The following is a 16,136-nucleotide window of genomic DNA, read 5'->3' on the forward strand; positions in this document are numbered from 1 at the left end:
TACATCAATATACAAAATCCGTTTGTATGCCGAAACACGGCCCGTGTCGGGTATTCATCATTAATAAAGGATTGCATTTTTCTCATTCCTGAAGGCCCAGTGTTTACTTTTTCTGTTTGTTTGGTTGCTTTTGTATGCTGCTTTCCCTCTGTTTTGTGACTGTATAGAGAAAGAAACGACAGGTTTTGTCAATCTGCTGAATGTGAGCAGAGAAGGACAAAGAGGAGTTGAAGTTGTCCCCAAGGTTACGAGCTGATGAGACAGGGAGAATGAGAGTGCCATCCACAGAAATAGAGAAAAGGGGGAGAGGAAAGGTGGGTTTAGGGGGAAAGATGAGAAGCTCGGTTTTGGCCATGTTAAGTTTCAGATGATGTTGAGACATCCAGGTAGTGATATCAGATACGCAGGCTGATACATTGGTCTGGATGCTGGTTGAGATTTCTGGGGTAGAGAGGTAGATCTGGGAGTCGTCAGCGTAGAGATGGTATTGAAAGCCATGGGATGATATCAGAGAGCCAAGGGAAGAAGTGTAGATGGAGAACAGGAGAGGACCGAGAACAGAACCCTGAAGTACACCAATTGGTAGTGGGATAGAAGTGGAAGAGGATCCACCAGAGTGTACACTAAAGGTGCAAAGCAAGAGGTAGGAGGAGAACCTGGAATCCAAGTGAAGACAACATATCAAGGAGTAAGCTGTGATCAACAGTGTCAAAAGCGGCGGATAGAATAGAGACCTTTGGATTTGGCCAATAACAGGTTGTTGGAAACTTTTGTAAGTGCAGTTTCAGTTGAATGAAGAGGGAAAAGCTAGATTGAAATGGGTCAAGAACAGCTTGAGATGAAAGAAAGTCAAGGCAGCGGTGGTGAATGGCACGTTCAAGAATCTTGGAGAGGAAGGGGAGGAGGGAGATGGGTTGATAGTTGGAAGGACAGGTAGGGTCAAATGAAGGCTTCTTAAGGAGTGGTGTGACCATGGCATGTTTGAAGGCATCAGGAACGGTCACAGTGGAAAGTGAAAGATTGAGGATATGACAGATAAAAGGGGTGAGAGTAGGAGAGATGGTGTTAAGAAGGTGGGTAGGAATGGGATCAGAGGAACAGGTAGTTCGTTTTGAGGAGGAGAGAACATGTGTTGTTTCCTCATCAGTGATTTCGGGAAAGGAGGAAAAGGATGGAGGGGTTGGGGAGTTAGGGGAACGGACAAGGGGAGGGAGAGGTGGGGGTGGCTTGGTTGAGAATTTGAGGTTTATCTTCTGAACCTTGTCATGGAAGAACTCAGCTAGGGTCTGAGGAGATAGTGAGGGGGGAGTTGGAGATGGAGGCACCTTGAGGAGAGAGTTCAGTGTGGCGAAGAGAAGTCGAGGGTTTGAGCTGAGAGAATTAGTCAGCTGGATGTAATAGTCCTGTTTGGCAAGCAAAAGAGCAGATTGGAAGGAGGTCAGCATGAACTTGAAGTGTATGTAGTCAGCAAGGGCATGAGATTTTAGCCAGAGGCGTTCGGCGGAGCGGACACAGGAACGTAGGTAGTGGATTTTAGAGGTCAGCCAAGGCTGGGGTTTGGTATGCCTTATTGGATGGGGCATGAGAGGTGTAAGAGTGTCTAAAGCAGAGGATAGAATAGTATTGTAGGAAGAGACGGCTTCATTGACAGATTTGGATGGTGCAGTGGTAGAGAAGAGGTTCGAGACACTGGAGGATAGGGTAGTAGGGTCAATAGCCTAAAGCAGGGGCGTAGCTACGGGTGGGCCTGGATGGGTCCGGGCTCACCCAGTTTAGCCTCAGGCCCACCCAGAAGCAGATGCTTACCGTGACCATCTCCCACCCCTGCCGCAGCGCTTCATTTAATGTTGTCGGCGCTGCAGTTACAATTTCCCACCTCCGCGGCGGCGCTTTACACTTTACCTGACAGCAACGCTACAGATGCAGCGCTGACGTCCGACGTCCTGCTCCGAGGCCTTCCACGCTGATGTAACTTCCTGTTACGGAGGCGGGACGCGGAAGGCCCCGGAGCAGGACGTCGGACATCAGCGCTGCATCTGTAGCGTTGCTGTCAGGTAAAGTGTAAAGCGCCGCCGCGGGGGTGGGAAATTGTAACTGCAGCGCCGACAACATTAAATGAAGCACTGCGGCAGGGGTGGGAGAGGGTGAGGAAATCAGTGGGGTGCTGCGTGCTGGCCCAGAAGTAAGGGGAGGCAGGGAGGGGAGGGAACAGAAGGGTGCTGGACTTGCCAGGGGCAGAGGGTTGGAGGGAAGGGAGAGAGGTTTTGGGATTTGCAGAGGGGAGGTTGGAAGGAAGGAGAGAGGTTTTGGATTTGCAGAGGGGAGGTTGGAAGGAAGGGGAGAGGTTTTGGATTTGCAGAGGGGAGGTTGGAAGGAAGGAGAGAGGTTTTGGGATTTGCAGAGGGGAGATTGGAAGGAAGGGGAGAGGTTTTGGAATTTGCAAAGGGGAGGTTGGAGGGAAGGGAAAAGGTTTTGGATTTGCAGAGGGGAGGTTGGAAGGAAGGAGAGAGGTTTTGGGATTTGCAGAGGGGAGGTTGGAAGGAAGGGGAGAGGTTTTGGAATTTGCAGAGGGAAGGGAAGAGGTTTTGGATTTGCAGAGGGGAGGTTGGAAGGAAGGAGAGAGGTTTTGGGATTGGAAGGGGAGAGGTTGGAAGGAAGGGGAGAGGTTTTGGATATATAGGGGGGTGGAAGGAAGGGGAGAAGTGCTGGATATGCAGAGGGTTGAAGTGAAGGGGAGAGGTGCTGGACATGTATGGGGGCTGGATGAAAGGGAAAGAGGTGCTGAACATGTAGGGGGGGCTGGATGAAAGGGAGACAGATGCTGGACGTGGGGGGGGGGCTGAAGGAGAGGTGCTGGATATGCAGATGATGATATGCAGAGGGAAGGGAGAGAGATGCAGGGAGAAAGAGCCAGATGCATAAGGGGAAGGAAAGAGAGGAAGAGAAGCTGGTTGGGGGGTGGGATCAGAGAGGAGAGGGACACATTGGTGTGGAGGAGGGAGAAAGGGGACATAGGGAAGTATACAGATACAGAAGGGAGATGATGGGCATTAGGTGGGAGCATGGGGACAGGGACACAAATGTGAGATGCTGTATGGAGATGGCACATGGGCACAGAGGGGTAATGCCTGACCAAGGGGGGGGGGGAACGGGGATATGGAATAGAGATAAAATGCTGGACACTGAAGAGGGGGGTATATGGACACGGGGGGGGGGGGGGGGGGGGAAGAGATACCAGACAAGGGAGAGAATAGGAACACAGAAGGGATATGCTGGGCATGGGGTGCATAGGTGCACAGAGGAATGATGATGGATGAGGGGATATGAACACAGGGGAGATACTGAACAAGGAAATATAGGAAAACAGAGATGGGAGATGGATGATGGACATGAAGAAAGAAGAAATGTCAAATAGGAGACCCTGGCAAGTGAGTTAAGAGAAGACAGAGGGAAGCAGAAACCAGAGACAGGGACCAATATGATTTGAGAAAAAATGACCAGACAACAAAAAGGTATAAAAAAAATATTTTATTTTCAATGTTGTGAATATAATATGTTGCATTTGGAATGTACATCTTGCCAAAGTTGATGGTAAACATGGCTGGGGTCCAGGACAGAAATCTAGGAAAGGACCTCAAAGTCCATTACCAGGCTGTGCCTTCAGCTTCCAGCATGCAGGCTTTCTCTGGCCAAGGAACCAAGCACAATTGTCCTAGTTCCATCCCCTAACACCATCCCTGGCATGTGCCATCTTTATATTTTGCACAGGAGCAAATGCCTTTCTTTCTTGTTTCTCTGGTGTTGTACTACATGCAAGGTCTAGTTTCTTGGGGTTTCCGTTTAATTTATATTTCTAGAGTTTGTGGTCACTTATTCTGTATTTGGCATTTGTGTCTTGTGTGTGTAACTGAGGTATTCTGTTAGCATGGTTTCTATGTAGCATTCTGTAGTAATTTGGCTTGTTCAGCTTTCCTGATAAATGTATTTGTATTTTAGGGCCCTACTATAATATTTAAGGCACTTCTTTTTCATAGGTAGGATCTTTGTTTTTGGAAGTTAGTGTTGGCATGGTAGATTTGCTCTAGGTTCTGAGTGACTTTTGTTTTATAGATTTTTTTAAAGTTAATTTATAATATGTCTGTAATTGAGATTACACTAGAAAACAAAATTTCTTTATATGATGAGTTTTATGGAGAATTGTCCTTGCTGTGCTCTGTATCCATTGTTGGTGGACAGCCAGGAGGTTCTCTGGATGCAGAATGTGTTTGGCTTCAATACTATATATGTGTTGGAGGACCATGGCTCAGTGGGGCTGAATAGTGCAGTTTATTGTACTTCCCTTAGCTCTCAATTGGCCTGCAGCCACTGAAATCTGCACTGCAACCCTCATTGAAGTTATGGGGAGTGGGGTAGGGACAGAGCATGGGTGCATCAGGTTTGCTGTTTTTTTTCTTTTTCAAAAAAGTTGGCAACTCTAGTGCCCACCCATCCAACCTGTTGGCCCACCCAAAAATTGCCTTCTGGCTACGCCACTGGCCTGAAGATTCCTAGATATATTGGTTAAGATTGGACGGGATTGGGCAGGAGAAAGTTTAAGTGTGAAGGTTATTAGATGATGGTCAGAGAGGGGAAGATCTGAAGCAAAGGAATTGGAGGGAGAGCAGTTATAGGAGAAGATAAGATCAAGACAGTGACCATTTTGGTGAGTAGGGGAAGTGGAGCATAGTTGGAGATTGAAGGAGGATGTTAAGGAGAGGAACTGGGAAACGTAAGAGTTGGAGGGATCATTAGCATGAATGTTAAAATCGCCAAGGATGAGGGAGGGGGAAGAAGGATCATGAAAGAAGGAAAGCCAAGCGTCAAAGTTGCTGAGAAAGGATGAAAGGGACTTATCAGGGGACGATAAATAACTGCTATTCGAAGAGGCAAAGGAGTGAATAGGCGGACGGATTGGACTTCAAAGGAAGAAAAGCAGAGAGACTGAGGTGGCAGAAGAGATTGAAATTTGGAAGAGGGTGAGAGTAATAGTCTAACACCACCACCGCGGCCAGCAGGGCGAGGAGTATGGGAGAAGAGATAACCACCATGGCAGAGGGCTGCGACTGAAGCAGAGTCTTCAGGGCAGACCCAAGTTTCTGTTATGGCGAGCAGATGGAGGCTACGAGAGATAAAAAGGTCATGGATATAGGAAAGTTTGTTGCAGATGGAGTGGGCATTCCATGGGGTGCATGAGAAGGGCAGAGAAGAGTGGGGGAGGAGAGGAATAGAGATGAGATTGGAGAGGTCACGGTGCGACCTGCACAAATAGGATGAGGGTTGGTGAGGGGGACCAGGATTGGGATTGATGTCACCAGCAGAGAGAAGAAGAAGGAGTAAGAGAGTGCCAAGGAGAGTAGGGGAGGACTGGCGATGAAGGCGACGAAGGCAAGATGAACTCAGATAGAATGGGGAAGGTACAATGGAAGGAATGAAATGTTGAAGGCAGAAAGCAAGGAGGGAGGGAGGGAGGAAGAGGACAAGAGAGATGGTGAGGTAATAAAATCAACGAAAGGGCAACGTATAACTGTAGTGCACAGTGGCTTCGGGTGGAGGAGTAGATTGGGAAGGGACAGTACTAGGAGGAGAATGTGAAATGGAGCCATATGTAGTGACTCAGGCAGTCCCAAGCGCTAGGTAACAGTCATGGACAAAGGTGAGGCAGTAGGCTGGAGCTGAGGCTGAAGGCTGGAACAGAGGAGCAGAGGTTGCAGGACTGGAGTTGAAGCTGCAGGCTGGAGCAGAGGATGCAGGACAGGAGCAACAAGACTGGAACAGCAGGACTGGAGCCGAAGCCGTGGCATGCAACACTGGGGGGAAGAAGACTGGAACAGCAGGATTGGAGCTGGAGCAGCAGGCAGGCAGGTAGGCAGGAATAGCAGAACTGGAGCTAGAGCTGATTTCAGGCAGCAGCAGGACTGGAGCTAAAGCTGGTTTCAGGCAGCAGCAGGACTGAAGCTGAAGTTGCTTTCAGGCAGCAGCAGGACTGAAGATGAAGTTGGTTTCAGGTGAGCAGCAGGACTGGAGCTGAGGCTGGGGATGGTGAGATGATGTAAAAGCCAGGTCTGCGGGATCCCCGGGACCCTCCGGATACACACACCACCTCGCCACGTGGAGCTCCTGTCCACCTCCTCCAACGGGTCGCCGCTTTCGCCTGCTCTGGACTCAGGCAGCACTGGGTTGGGTCAGCCGGTGCTACCGCTGCGATTGGCACCCTCAGTCCTACTGGGCCTGCCACACGACTCTCACCTCGCAGCGCTCCGACCTCTCTCCCTCGGGCTGCAGCTCCCACTCTCTCCCTCGGGCCGCAGTCCGTCTCCTGCTGTTCTCAATCTAACCCTCCTTATTGCTTACCTCCGAGTTGCAGCCCACGTCCAGTGCAAGCAGTGGTGGGGCTCGCAGACAACTTGATGTTGGTGCCGGGAAAAGGATTCGGAGCAGCGCACGTGGCAACAGATTTAGACGAGCTGCCGGTGGATGGAAACGGTAAAACAATCGGTTGCTAGACACTGATATTCTCCCCTTCTTGCCTGACTTTATTAAGAAAGCCACTAATAGCTCTGTCCACTCTGTCGCAGTCTCATCATGCCTTACCCAGGATGGTGGGCTGACACTCAACAACACCTCAGAGCTCCTGCACACTCCTTCCGCTCAGGCGGCCATCTTGCTCCGTTTGTGGGGTATCCAGTTTTTGGGACCAGACCACAACCATCTAACCTGTGTTCTTTGTTTGCTTATGCAGAAAATAACCCAGAAATCCAGAGAGGCTCAAAAGAAAAAGATTTTTGGTGCAAGGTCGACATCGTCAAGATTGGCATAAGCATGGGCCTTGGTGTCTGCACTGATATCGGAAGCGTTGGTTCCTATAGCCACTGGACTTGTATCTGACACTGGGAGTGGCCAAGCATTGAGTGGGTGTCCACCTGCCTCAGCATTGGCCACTGTGCAGAGCCCTTCGGATTGGTCAGCATTGGACCTAACACAGAGGAAAAGTGTGGATTCAACGTCATCCTTGTTGGCACCTAGGGGCCTCGATGCTCAGCATCGGGAGAAGGCCAAGAAGCACAGGCATTGGTCCCCCTCAATGTGCGATGCTGGGAGCTCCAGGGCATCAAAGGTATCAGTACCTGAGAAGCATCGGTACCAGGAGGAACACTTGCCCTCTTTGAAGAGGTACCTTTGTGCCTGCTCCAAGTAGCCAGGATCCAGTTTCTGACATGGCACCAAGAACTCTGCAGATTGTCTTCGAAATGGTGTCACAGCTTGTACTGATGTTGGCCCTCTATGAATGGATCTGGGCATGCTCCATGAGCTCTTGGCGGGGCTTCTTCAGATGCAGAGTCCATCAGCACTGGGGGTGTTTATGCCAGCCATAACTCTACCTCTGCCTGCCTTGCAGGGTCTCCAGCTTGTGGCACGATCACCGACACTGGTGTCACATGGGGCATCAGTGTTGACACCTGCCCATGTAGATACCCCCTTGATGTCTGTGGAAGAAGCTTCACCAGAGTCTAGGGGAGAACCTGCATCTCAGCCCTATTCCAGGCATGGATGTGGTTCCTCTCATTCGAGGCAGGCGCAGACTCAGTCCTCCCATGTGGAGTATTTTGCTGATTCCGATTTGGACTGTTCATGATAGTCTGATGATGATCCAAGGTACCTCTCGGACGAGGAGTCATATGGAATTCCTTCAGATCCCTCCCCTCCTGAGGAGAGGCATGTCTTCACCTGAGAGTCTCTCCTTCCCTGCTTTTATTAAGGAGATGGCAATCCCTATTAACTTAGACATGGAGCATGAGTCCAGGTCTGAGAAGATTGGGGTTCTGGACCTCGAGTCTGCTCCTGGAGAGGTTGCGATGGTTCCATTTCCCAAGATCCTAAGTGATGTTCATGTGAAGAATTGGGAGTCCCCTCTGTCTGTCCCAGTCATGTCCAAAAAGATTTACACTATGTACTGGATTCAGAGTGCACCTTGTTTTGATAGGCCACAGTTCCCTCATCATTCCAAGGTGGTTGAATGTGCACTCAAATGAGCCAGAAGTTCCAGGGACATTGCCTTGGATCCCCCAGGCAGAGAAGCCTGGACACTGGACTCGTTTGGGTGTTAGATGTTTCATGCCTCAATGCTCATCTCCCATATCCAGTGTGAGGACTCTGAAAGGAGTCCAGTTCCAGTTATGCTGAGACCGGGATGGGGAAGAGGTTTTCTTCTTCACTAATCCCTTCTAGACAAAAGGTTCGCCCTCTAGTGGTCAAAGCCCCAGTGAAAACACTAGTTAGGGAGAGAAACTACCAGTCCCAGAAACCACTGGGGCATCAGCAGGACTCTCAGGAACTGGAGGGAGGGGTGAATGATTGGGAAATGAGTTCTGATCCAGGGAATGAGCAACAGCTGGGGGAACCCAGAGTGGAGGAGGAGATGGAATAGGATATAGAGGAAGGAGGAGAAGAGAAAGAGGAGGAGTGCATGGAGGTTGGAGGGCCTGCTCAAACTTCCTCAGGAAAGGTAAATGCTCTGGTGGCGGGAGTGTGGCCCAATCTGTGTATACTTGGGGAGGAGAAAATAATCCAGTGGGGAAGCCACTGGTGGAAGAAGCTAACCCATAAACTATCTAAGGGTAGAAGATAGTGCTGATGAGGGGAGGCTACAATTGGGAACAAGACAAAGATTTGCTGTTTGTGATATTCGATTGGACTGTGTTAATAAGCTGAATGTGGAAAAACTGAACTTACTCTTGCATTGTTGATGAGGAAACTGCTTGAACATTAAGACTGTATTAAAAGGTGCTGAGAAAATAAAGACCTGTGGTTTTCAAGAACTATAAGACTGCTGAAGTTTTGTGTGTCCCAGTCAGGAGCTGATCCTGGGCGCAGGTCAGCTGGGGAGCGGTTAAACCAGGACAAGCAGTGCAGCGAGGAGGTGGTTTGGAGCCCATACCGGGGAAACAGTCAGCCAAGCTAAGCAGGATTAGCTCTGGCCACCTCGTGGAAGGGAGACCCAGCTCACACCTCATACCAGCTCTACATGAGCCTTAACTTGTGGTCCTTGGTGCACAGTATGTCTGACTTAGCAGACACTCTACCTCCAGAGCAGGCCAGGTCTCTTTGCCAGTTGGCCAGAAAGCAAAAGGCCTGTCGTAATTTCCTGGACAGGGACACTTATGACATATCATCCAGTATCTCTTCCCAGAGTATAGGCTGTCATGGTTGTGTGTCTCTGACTTGGACCTGGCAGTCCATCAGAGATTGATGGATGCCATGGAGACAACCTTTTGGGGGAAAAGGTGAAAGAGGTTGTGGACCTGATAACAAATACACTGATACCATCGATGCCCTCTCCCGGCGGACTCCTTCTGCACCCTCTTGAGATTTTCTGGCAAGGTCCCTACTACTTTTAGAGACATAGGTACTCTCCTTCTTCTTGCCTTACTGAGCCAGTTCAACCCCATCATGCTCATTCTCGTCAACAACGTGTGCAAAAGGTGCAGATGGCTCCCCAATCAAAAAAGAGGATGAATTTTTGACTGGCTTCAAGAGAGAAAAGCCACAATCACAGTGACCGTCCCAGACAACATTCCAGTAGGGGGGAGGCTGAGTTTTTTTCCAAAAAATGTTTCCCCTTGTAACCTCTGACCAGTGGATTCTTCAAATAGTCCATCTAGGTTACACTCTCCATTGGTGAAAGAAACCACCAAATTGCCCACCAAGGGCTACTTACCTCAGCTCAGAACTGTTTTCCTTTCTGAAGGTCCATGCGGTCGAATATATTCTACCAGAGGAAGAAGGGAAGGGATTCTATTCCAGTTACTTCCTTGTGCCAGAAAAGTTTGAGGGATGTGTCCCATCCTAGATCTAAGGGCCCTGAACTAATATCTGGTCTAAGAAAAGTTCAGGATGATCTCCCTGGGCTCCCTTCTCCCCATGATTCAGAAACAAGATTGGCTATGCTCTGTGGATTTAAAAAATGCCTACACTCACATCCCGATACTTCCAGCTCACAGGAAGTATGTCAGATTTCTGATAGGAACACATCACTTTCAGTACCATGTTCTGCCATTTGGTCTCATGTCAGCTCTCAGGGTATTTACCAAAAGTCTAGCACTAGTCGCAGCATCACTATACAGACTGGGTGTCCATGTGTTTCCTTGCCTAGACGATTGGTTGGTGAAGACTACATTGAAGGAGGGTGCTCTTAAGTCTATGCAGAGGCTATTTGCATGCTGGAGCTACTAGGGTTCGTTAACAACTACTCCAAGTCCCATTTACCACCAGTTCAGCAATTGGAGTTCATAGGAGCCCTGCTAGACATGGTTTACGTGCGAGCCTTTCTCCCTCCAGCACGGGCAGACACTCTTGTTCCCATTGCTGCTCAGCTTTGCAGCAGCCCGCAGGTCACGACTTGGCAGATATTGAGATTGTTCAGGTTGTTGGGCCACATGACATCCACTGTACATGTCACTCCTATGCATGTCTCCATATGAGATCCGTCCACTTTAATGTTGGGACTGCCATTCCAAATTCCTCTACCCCCAGAAGGTGCTGATGACAGATGTGGAGTTCATTTGGATGGGCTTCACACTCAAGGAAACAGGTTTACAGATCAACCTCCTGGAGCTTCGGGCAATCTGGAATGCTCAAAAGGTTTTCAGGATCAAATTGTGCTTATCCAAACAGACAATCAGATTATGATGTATTACTTCAACAAACAGGACGGTACAGGATCACACCCTCTGTTTCGGAAGGCTGTTGGAATGTGGAGCTGGGCTGTCTAGTACAAGGTGCATCTCAGAGCCTCATACCTGGTGGGGAAATTCAACAGCCTGGCCGACAGACTGAGCAGGGTAATGCAACCTCATGATTGGTCTCTCAGCATGAGCGTTGCCCGGGAGATTTTCCGAGAGTAGGTCACTTCCTTGGTGGATCTCTTTGCCACTCACTACAATCAAGTGTTCTCCCAGGACAGCAGGATATAAATCTTCATAATCCTTCCGCCTTCTCCAAGGAGTTATAGTCTAATTAAGCTTTTAATGGACTGATATGGTCTTATGTGACTGTGGGCCAGCGGCAGACAAGAAGAGGTGAACATGCTCGAGTGGCCTAAAAAACTCTGTTCCTCAGTACTGTTCTTCAGTATGCTTAAGAAAGATCCCGCATAGGGCTCCATTGGATGATGTCACCCATGTGTGAGGGTTTATATCCTGTTGTCCTTGGAGAACACTTGCAACAGGTAAGTAATTGTGTCCATTTGTATGTGTGATTCTAACGAAGGTATATTTTATATGATAGAGGCTGAAAAACAAAGGAAGCAGAAGGTCACCAGAGATTTGGAAATATTCTGGAAATACTTAGACCCTGTTCTAAACAGTGGGAAGCCCGAGTCCAAGCTCTTTGATACTGCAAAGCTGCACCATGTGGTGAAGGAAGACATCATCCCCAAAGAATGGCATAGTAGCACAGCAATGGTTAGTGCAAAAGCTTCCTTCTCCAATTTACATGTTTTTCTGTTCCTCAACTGTGGTTCTCTATAGCAATTACAGTAGTAAGAAACTGTTGTGCAGATAGTTTAATGACATATGGAAGTTTGTCTGCAAAGGCTTTCTTGATTTATTGTCAAAGATGACATATTAGAATTTTCTGTTGCTAAAGGACTGCATGATTTCAGTTTCTTATTTATTTTTCAGTTTTGATTTAGATCTTAATGTTTTTGTTTTAGTAGACCTCGACTAAACCAAGACTGGTTTTTAACTTGCTTTCCATTTTGTCACTTTGCATTGCTTTACTTGCAATTGTGGAGGTAATAGTATAACTAACAGGTCACCTATATGTGAAGGCACATTGGCACCTATGTGCTTTTATAAAATACTAGGAACAAAGTGACAAAAATTGTGCCTGCATTGAAGCCATAGACATTTATGCCTGCCCATGAAGTATTTTCTTATTTGCATAGTTTATAAACAGTACACCTAAATCATGACTCTACCCATACTACATCCAAACTCTATCCCTGAACATGCTTACACATAGGTCACATAAAAGTATGCATCTTCTTGGCACTATGTATACTTTTATGTGTGCAATTACTGGGGTAATTTTGTAAAAACCTTGTAAAACTCTTGTCACATGCATAAAGCAGCCTTTACGTATGAAAGTTCTTTATAAAATTATCTCCAAATAGTACTTTTAGAAACCAGTGTGAATCAGGGGTGTAGCCAGACACCCAGTTTTGGGTGGGTCTGAGCCCAAAGTGGGTGGGCATGATAAACCCACCACCGCGCACCCCTTGACCACCCGGCATTTCTCTCTCCCTCCCCCCCCCCCCCCCCCATGCTACCGTTAAATCTCACTGGCAATGAGCAAGAACTCATTCCTCTTGCTCGTGCCGGCTTCCAACCTTCCCTCTGACACAACTATCTAGTCCTACAAACAGGAAGTTGTGTCAGAGGGAAGGCTCGTGCTGGCAAGAGCAGGGCGAATGCATTGCTACTTGATGATGGCGAAGAACTAAAGGTACTGGGGTGGAGGATCGGGGGAGTGAAGTTAAGTGACCCCCAATCACCTGGAGGGAGAGATGCTGGGAATCTTCAGCTGGCGGGGCTTAGGGATCCCTACCAGCCACATCGCTGCTGTACTGCTGCTGGGTGGGCCTGAGTGTAAAGTGGCTGGGCCTGTACTCACCTGAGCCCACCTATAGCTACGCAACTGGTGTAAATATAGATTAGAAAAAATTAAACCACAGAGAAACCAATTGCAGAGCGTAAGTCAACATTTTGGAGAAGCTATTGTGAACTTTATCTTTGAACTGAAAAATTGCGAACCTAAAAGTAAACATGGCTTGGGTGCAAATGGTTGAGAAAGGTTTCATCTCAGGAAGGGACGGAGCATAACAGCAAAATAAATGCATTGAACTTTAGTAAAATAGACTAACAAACAGGCATTTGCTTCCCATTGGGATCTTTGAAATCAGTTCCCTGACAAAAACAACAGTGTTTAGGGGCAAAAGAACCATCTTGCTGTGTAATTAAGATAGAAAGTATAACCTGAGACCAAGTTGATAAAATCAGGAGCTCTGAAAATTCCTGATCCTCAAACAAAAAGCTCAGAAAAGCTTACCAAATTACTAAAGCCACATAAAGGTGAATTGCATGAACTTGTAAGGGAAAACTTAAGATACCAATATACAAAAAAATGCACCTAGTAAGGGATATAAAGGTTTATAGGAAAATATTTATTAAGTACATGAAAAATAAAACCCTTTACTGAATGATGTGGGAATTGATTAACATGATATGTGGAGGGGCATTTTCGAACGGGGACGCCCATCTCTAAGGGTGCCCATCTCTGAGGACGTCTCCGCGAAGGGGTGGGGCATCCCGTATTATCGAAACAAGATGGGCGTCCACCTTTCGTTTCGATAATACGGTCGGAGACGCCCAAATCTCAACATTTACCTAAATGTTGAGATGGTCGACCTTAGAGATGGACGACCTCGGTTTTCGCCGATAATGGAAACTAAGGACGTCCATCTCAAAAACGACCAAATGCAAGCCCTTTGGTCGTGGGAGGAGCCAACATTCGTAGTGCACTGGTCCCCCTCACAAGCCAGGACACCAACCGGGAACCCTAGGGGGGCACTGCAGTGGACTTCACAAATTGCTCCCAGGTGCATAGCTCCCTTACCTTTGGTGCTGAGCCCCCCAAAACCCATTCCCCACAACTGTACACCACTACCATAGCCCTAAGGAGTGAAGGGGGGGCACCTACATGTGGGTACAGTGGGGTTCGGTTGGGTTTTGGAGGGCTCACATTTACCACCACAATTGTAACAGGTGGGGGGGGGGGGGAATGGGCCTGAGTCCACCTGCCTGAAGTGCACTGCACCCACTAAAAACTGCTCCAGGGACCTGCATACTGCTATGATGGAGCTGGGTATGACATTTGAGGCTGGCATAGAGGCTGGAAAAAAATATTTTTAAATTTTGTTTTGGGTGGGAGGGGGTTGGTGACCACTGGGGGAGTAAGGGGAGGTCATCTCTGATTCTCTCCAGTGGTCATCTGGTCATTTCGGGCACCTTTTCGAGGCTTGAAAAAAAATGGACCAAGTAAAGTCAGCCAAATGCTCGTCAGGGACGCCCTTCTTTTTTCCATTATCAGCCAAGGATGCCCATCTCTTAACCACGCCCCTGTCCCGCTTTCGGTACACTGCCGACACGCCCCTGTGAACTGTGGTCGTCCCTGCGACGGAAAGCAGTTGAGGATGCCCAAAATCGGCTTTCGATTATACCGATTTGGGCGACCCTGAGAGAAGGACGCCCATCTCCCGATTTGTGTCAGAAGATGGGCGTCCTTCTCTTTCAATTATGCCGCTGATAGTGAGGATTTAGACTGAAAAAAATACAATCTAACAAAGATATAAGTAAGAGATGGCTTTATTCACTACAGTGTGTAATCATAATTGCTAGCAACGGGAGAAGCTCATAAATACAGAGCTGCAGAATGGCCCCCTGCATTTGGATATTCTCCAACTTACAGGCATTAAAGCACAGCTTTTTATAAGCAAAACTTGTCATGTCTGATTATACAGACATTGATGAGAAAAACAAGATAAACTTGGTCTCAAGATGCTGAACACCTTCTCTCAGGAATAGAGAAGATGTTTGTCTCAGAAGATGTCTAGTCTATCATGCTGGTAGTGACTGGTCCACTAACTGATGGAACTTTCTGATGCCACCTCCTGAATGATCATAAGCATTTATTTTTAACACTCTATGAGAAACATATTCTTGGATGTGTAGTTTATGGAGGTCAATTTAGAAACATGTATACATTTAAATAGTGGCGTTTACTATGTATAGCTTGGCCTCATGTGTAAATAATTTCAGAAAGCTGCTGTTTACCTGTGTAGATGGCCAGAATGCTGAGATGTTAAGGAGGTATGTTTTGGGCTGGCCAAAAATATATATGTGTAGTTCCCATTTAAAATGGGAATACACGTGTATTTAACAAAAAAAATCCCCACTGGCTTTTGCACTAGCTGCAAGACATATATAGGTTTAATAAAAGTGCTTGTTTCAAGCAAAGCTATAAATGAGGGATTAAGGAGGTAATTTTCCTTAATCTCCCACTTTTTAATTTTTGCTTTAAAATTAAAAACAAACAAACAAAACAACAATTTTGTCTTTGCTGGCTAATTTGCATCACCTTATAGTGCCAAGAATGCAAGTAAATGACCAGAATACCAATATATACGCATATGTGTACACACACGTGTGCATACCCCCATAAATGCCAATAATTCAGCTACATGCTACTCTATAAACTGGCACCAACGCACACATGAGTAGAGTGTGGGTACAGTGCACAGTTGTGCACATAATTTATAGAATGCTATAATTTACATCTATTTTTAGTAATCTAGGTATGCGTATTTACATCAGGTAAACGGCTGATGTAAGTAGTCATTCTAAAATATATGTGCATATTTGCCCTGCTATGTTAGAATTATATAAAGGAAACTATGCACCAGCTTTCCTTTATAGAATAAACTCCAAATAGGCACCCTAATATAGAATTATCCTCTACGGGGTCAATTCAGCAACTGAGTGTTTCTATTTAGGTGCCCCGAGGACATGCAGTGAGAGCCTATGTTATAATGGCATCTGGATGTCCAGATTCCATTAAAGAATACAGTGCAATCCGCTTAAGTGCAAGGGTCTGGGACCAAAGAAATGCATGCAGTTAACCAGAGCATGCACTTAACCGTTGTGACCCAAAGAAGCTTGACATCTGATAAACATATGTACAGTACTGTTTATTATTATACGTACAGTATACAGTCTCAGTTAACTGACATTAGGCTTACTTGAAGTTATAGTCCTCTGTACATTCTTGGGTCTGTGAGTTCCATAGACTACGTCTGACAGATGGTAAAAACTGTCATAGCACTGACATCCAGTGGCCTCCAAATAGGCCCGCACGGTATTGAGACTCTCCAGCGCTCTTGCAAAAGTGGCAGGAGGAGGTTGTTGAATTTCGTCTGCATGTGCCTCGCTGCTCATTTCTTCATCTGTTCCATCATCAGCTGTTGTTGCCTGCATGTAGGC

At 47.2% G+C, this 16,136-nt stretch overlaps 1 protein-coding gene across 1 annotated transcript in view; it reads left to right on the forward strand.

Moving 5' to 3' along the window:
• Positions 1-16,136, forward strand: part of SPAG17 (sperm associated antigen 17) — a 994,731-nt gene that overhangs the window by 163,071 nt on the left and 815,524 nt on the right. Inside the window, exon 7 of the mRNA XM_030205033.1 lies at positions 11,323-11,498. Coding sequence (XP_030060893.1) covers positions 11,323-11,498 — 176 coding nt within the window. The remainder of the gene's footprint in view (positions 1-11,322; positions 11,499-16,136) is intronic.

Source organism: Microcaecilia unicolor, chromosome 5 (assembly GCF_901765095.1).
Source record: "Microcaecilia unicolor chromosome 5, aMicUni1.1, whole genome shotgun sequence".
Lineage (NCBI taxonomy): Eukaryota > Metazoa > Chordata > Amphibia > Gymnophiona > Siphonopidae > Microcaecilia > Microcaecilia unicolor.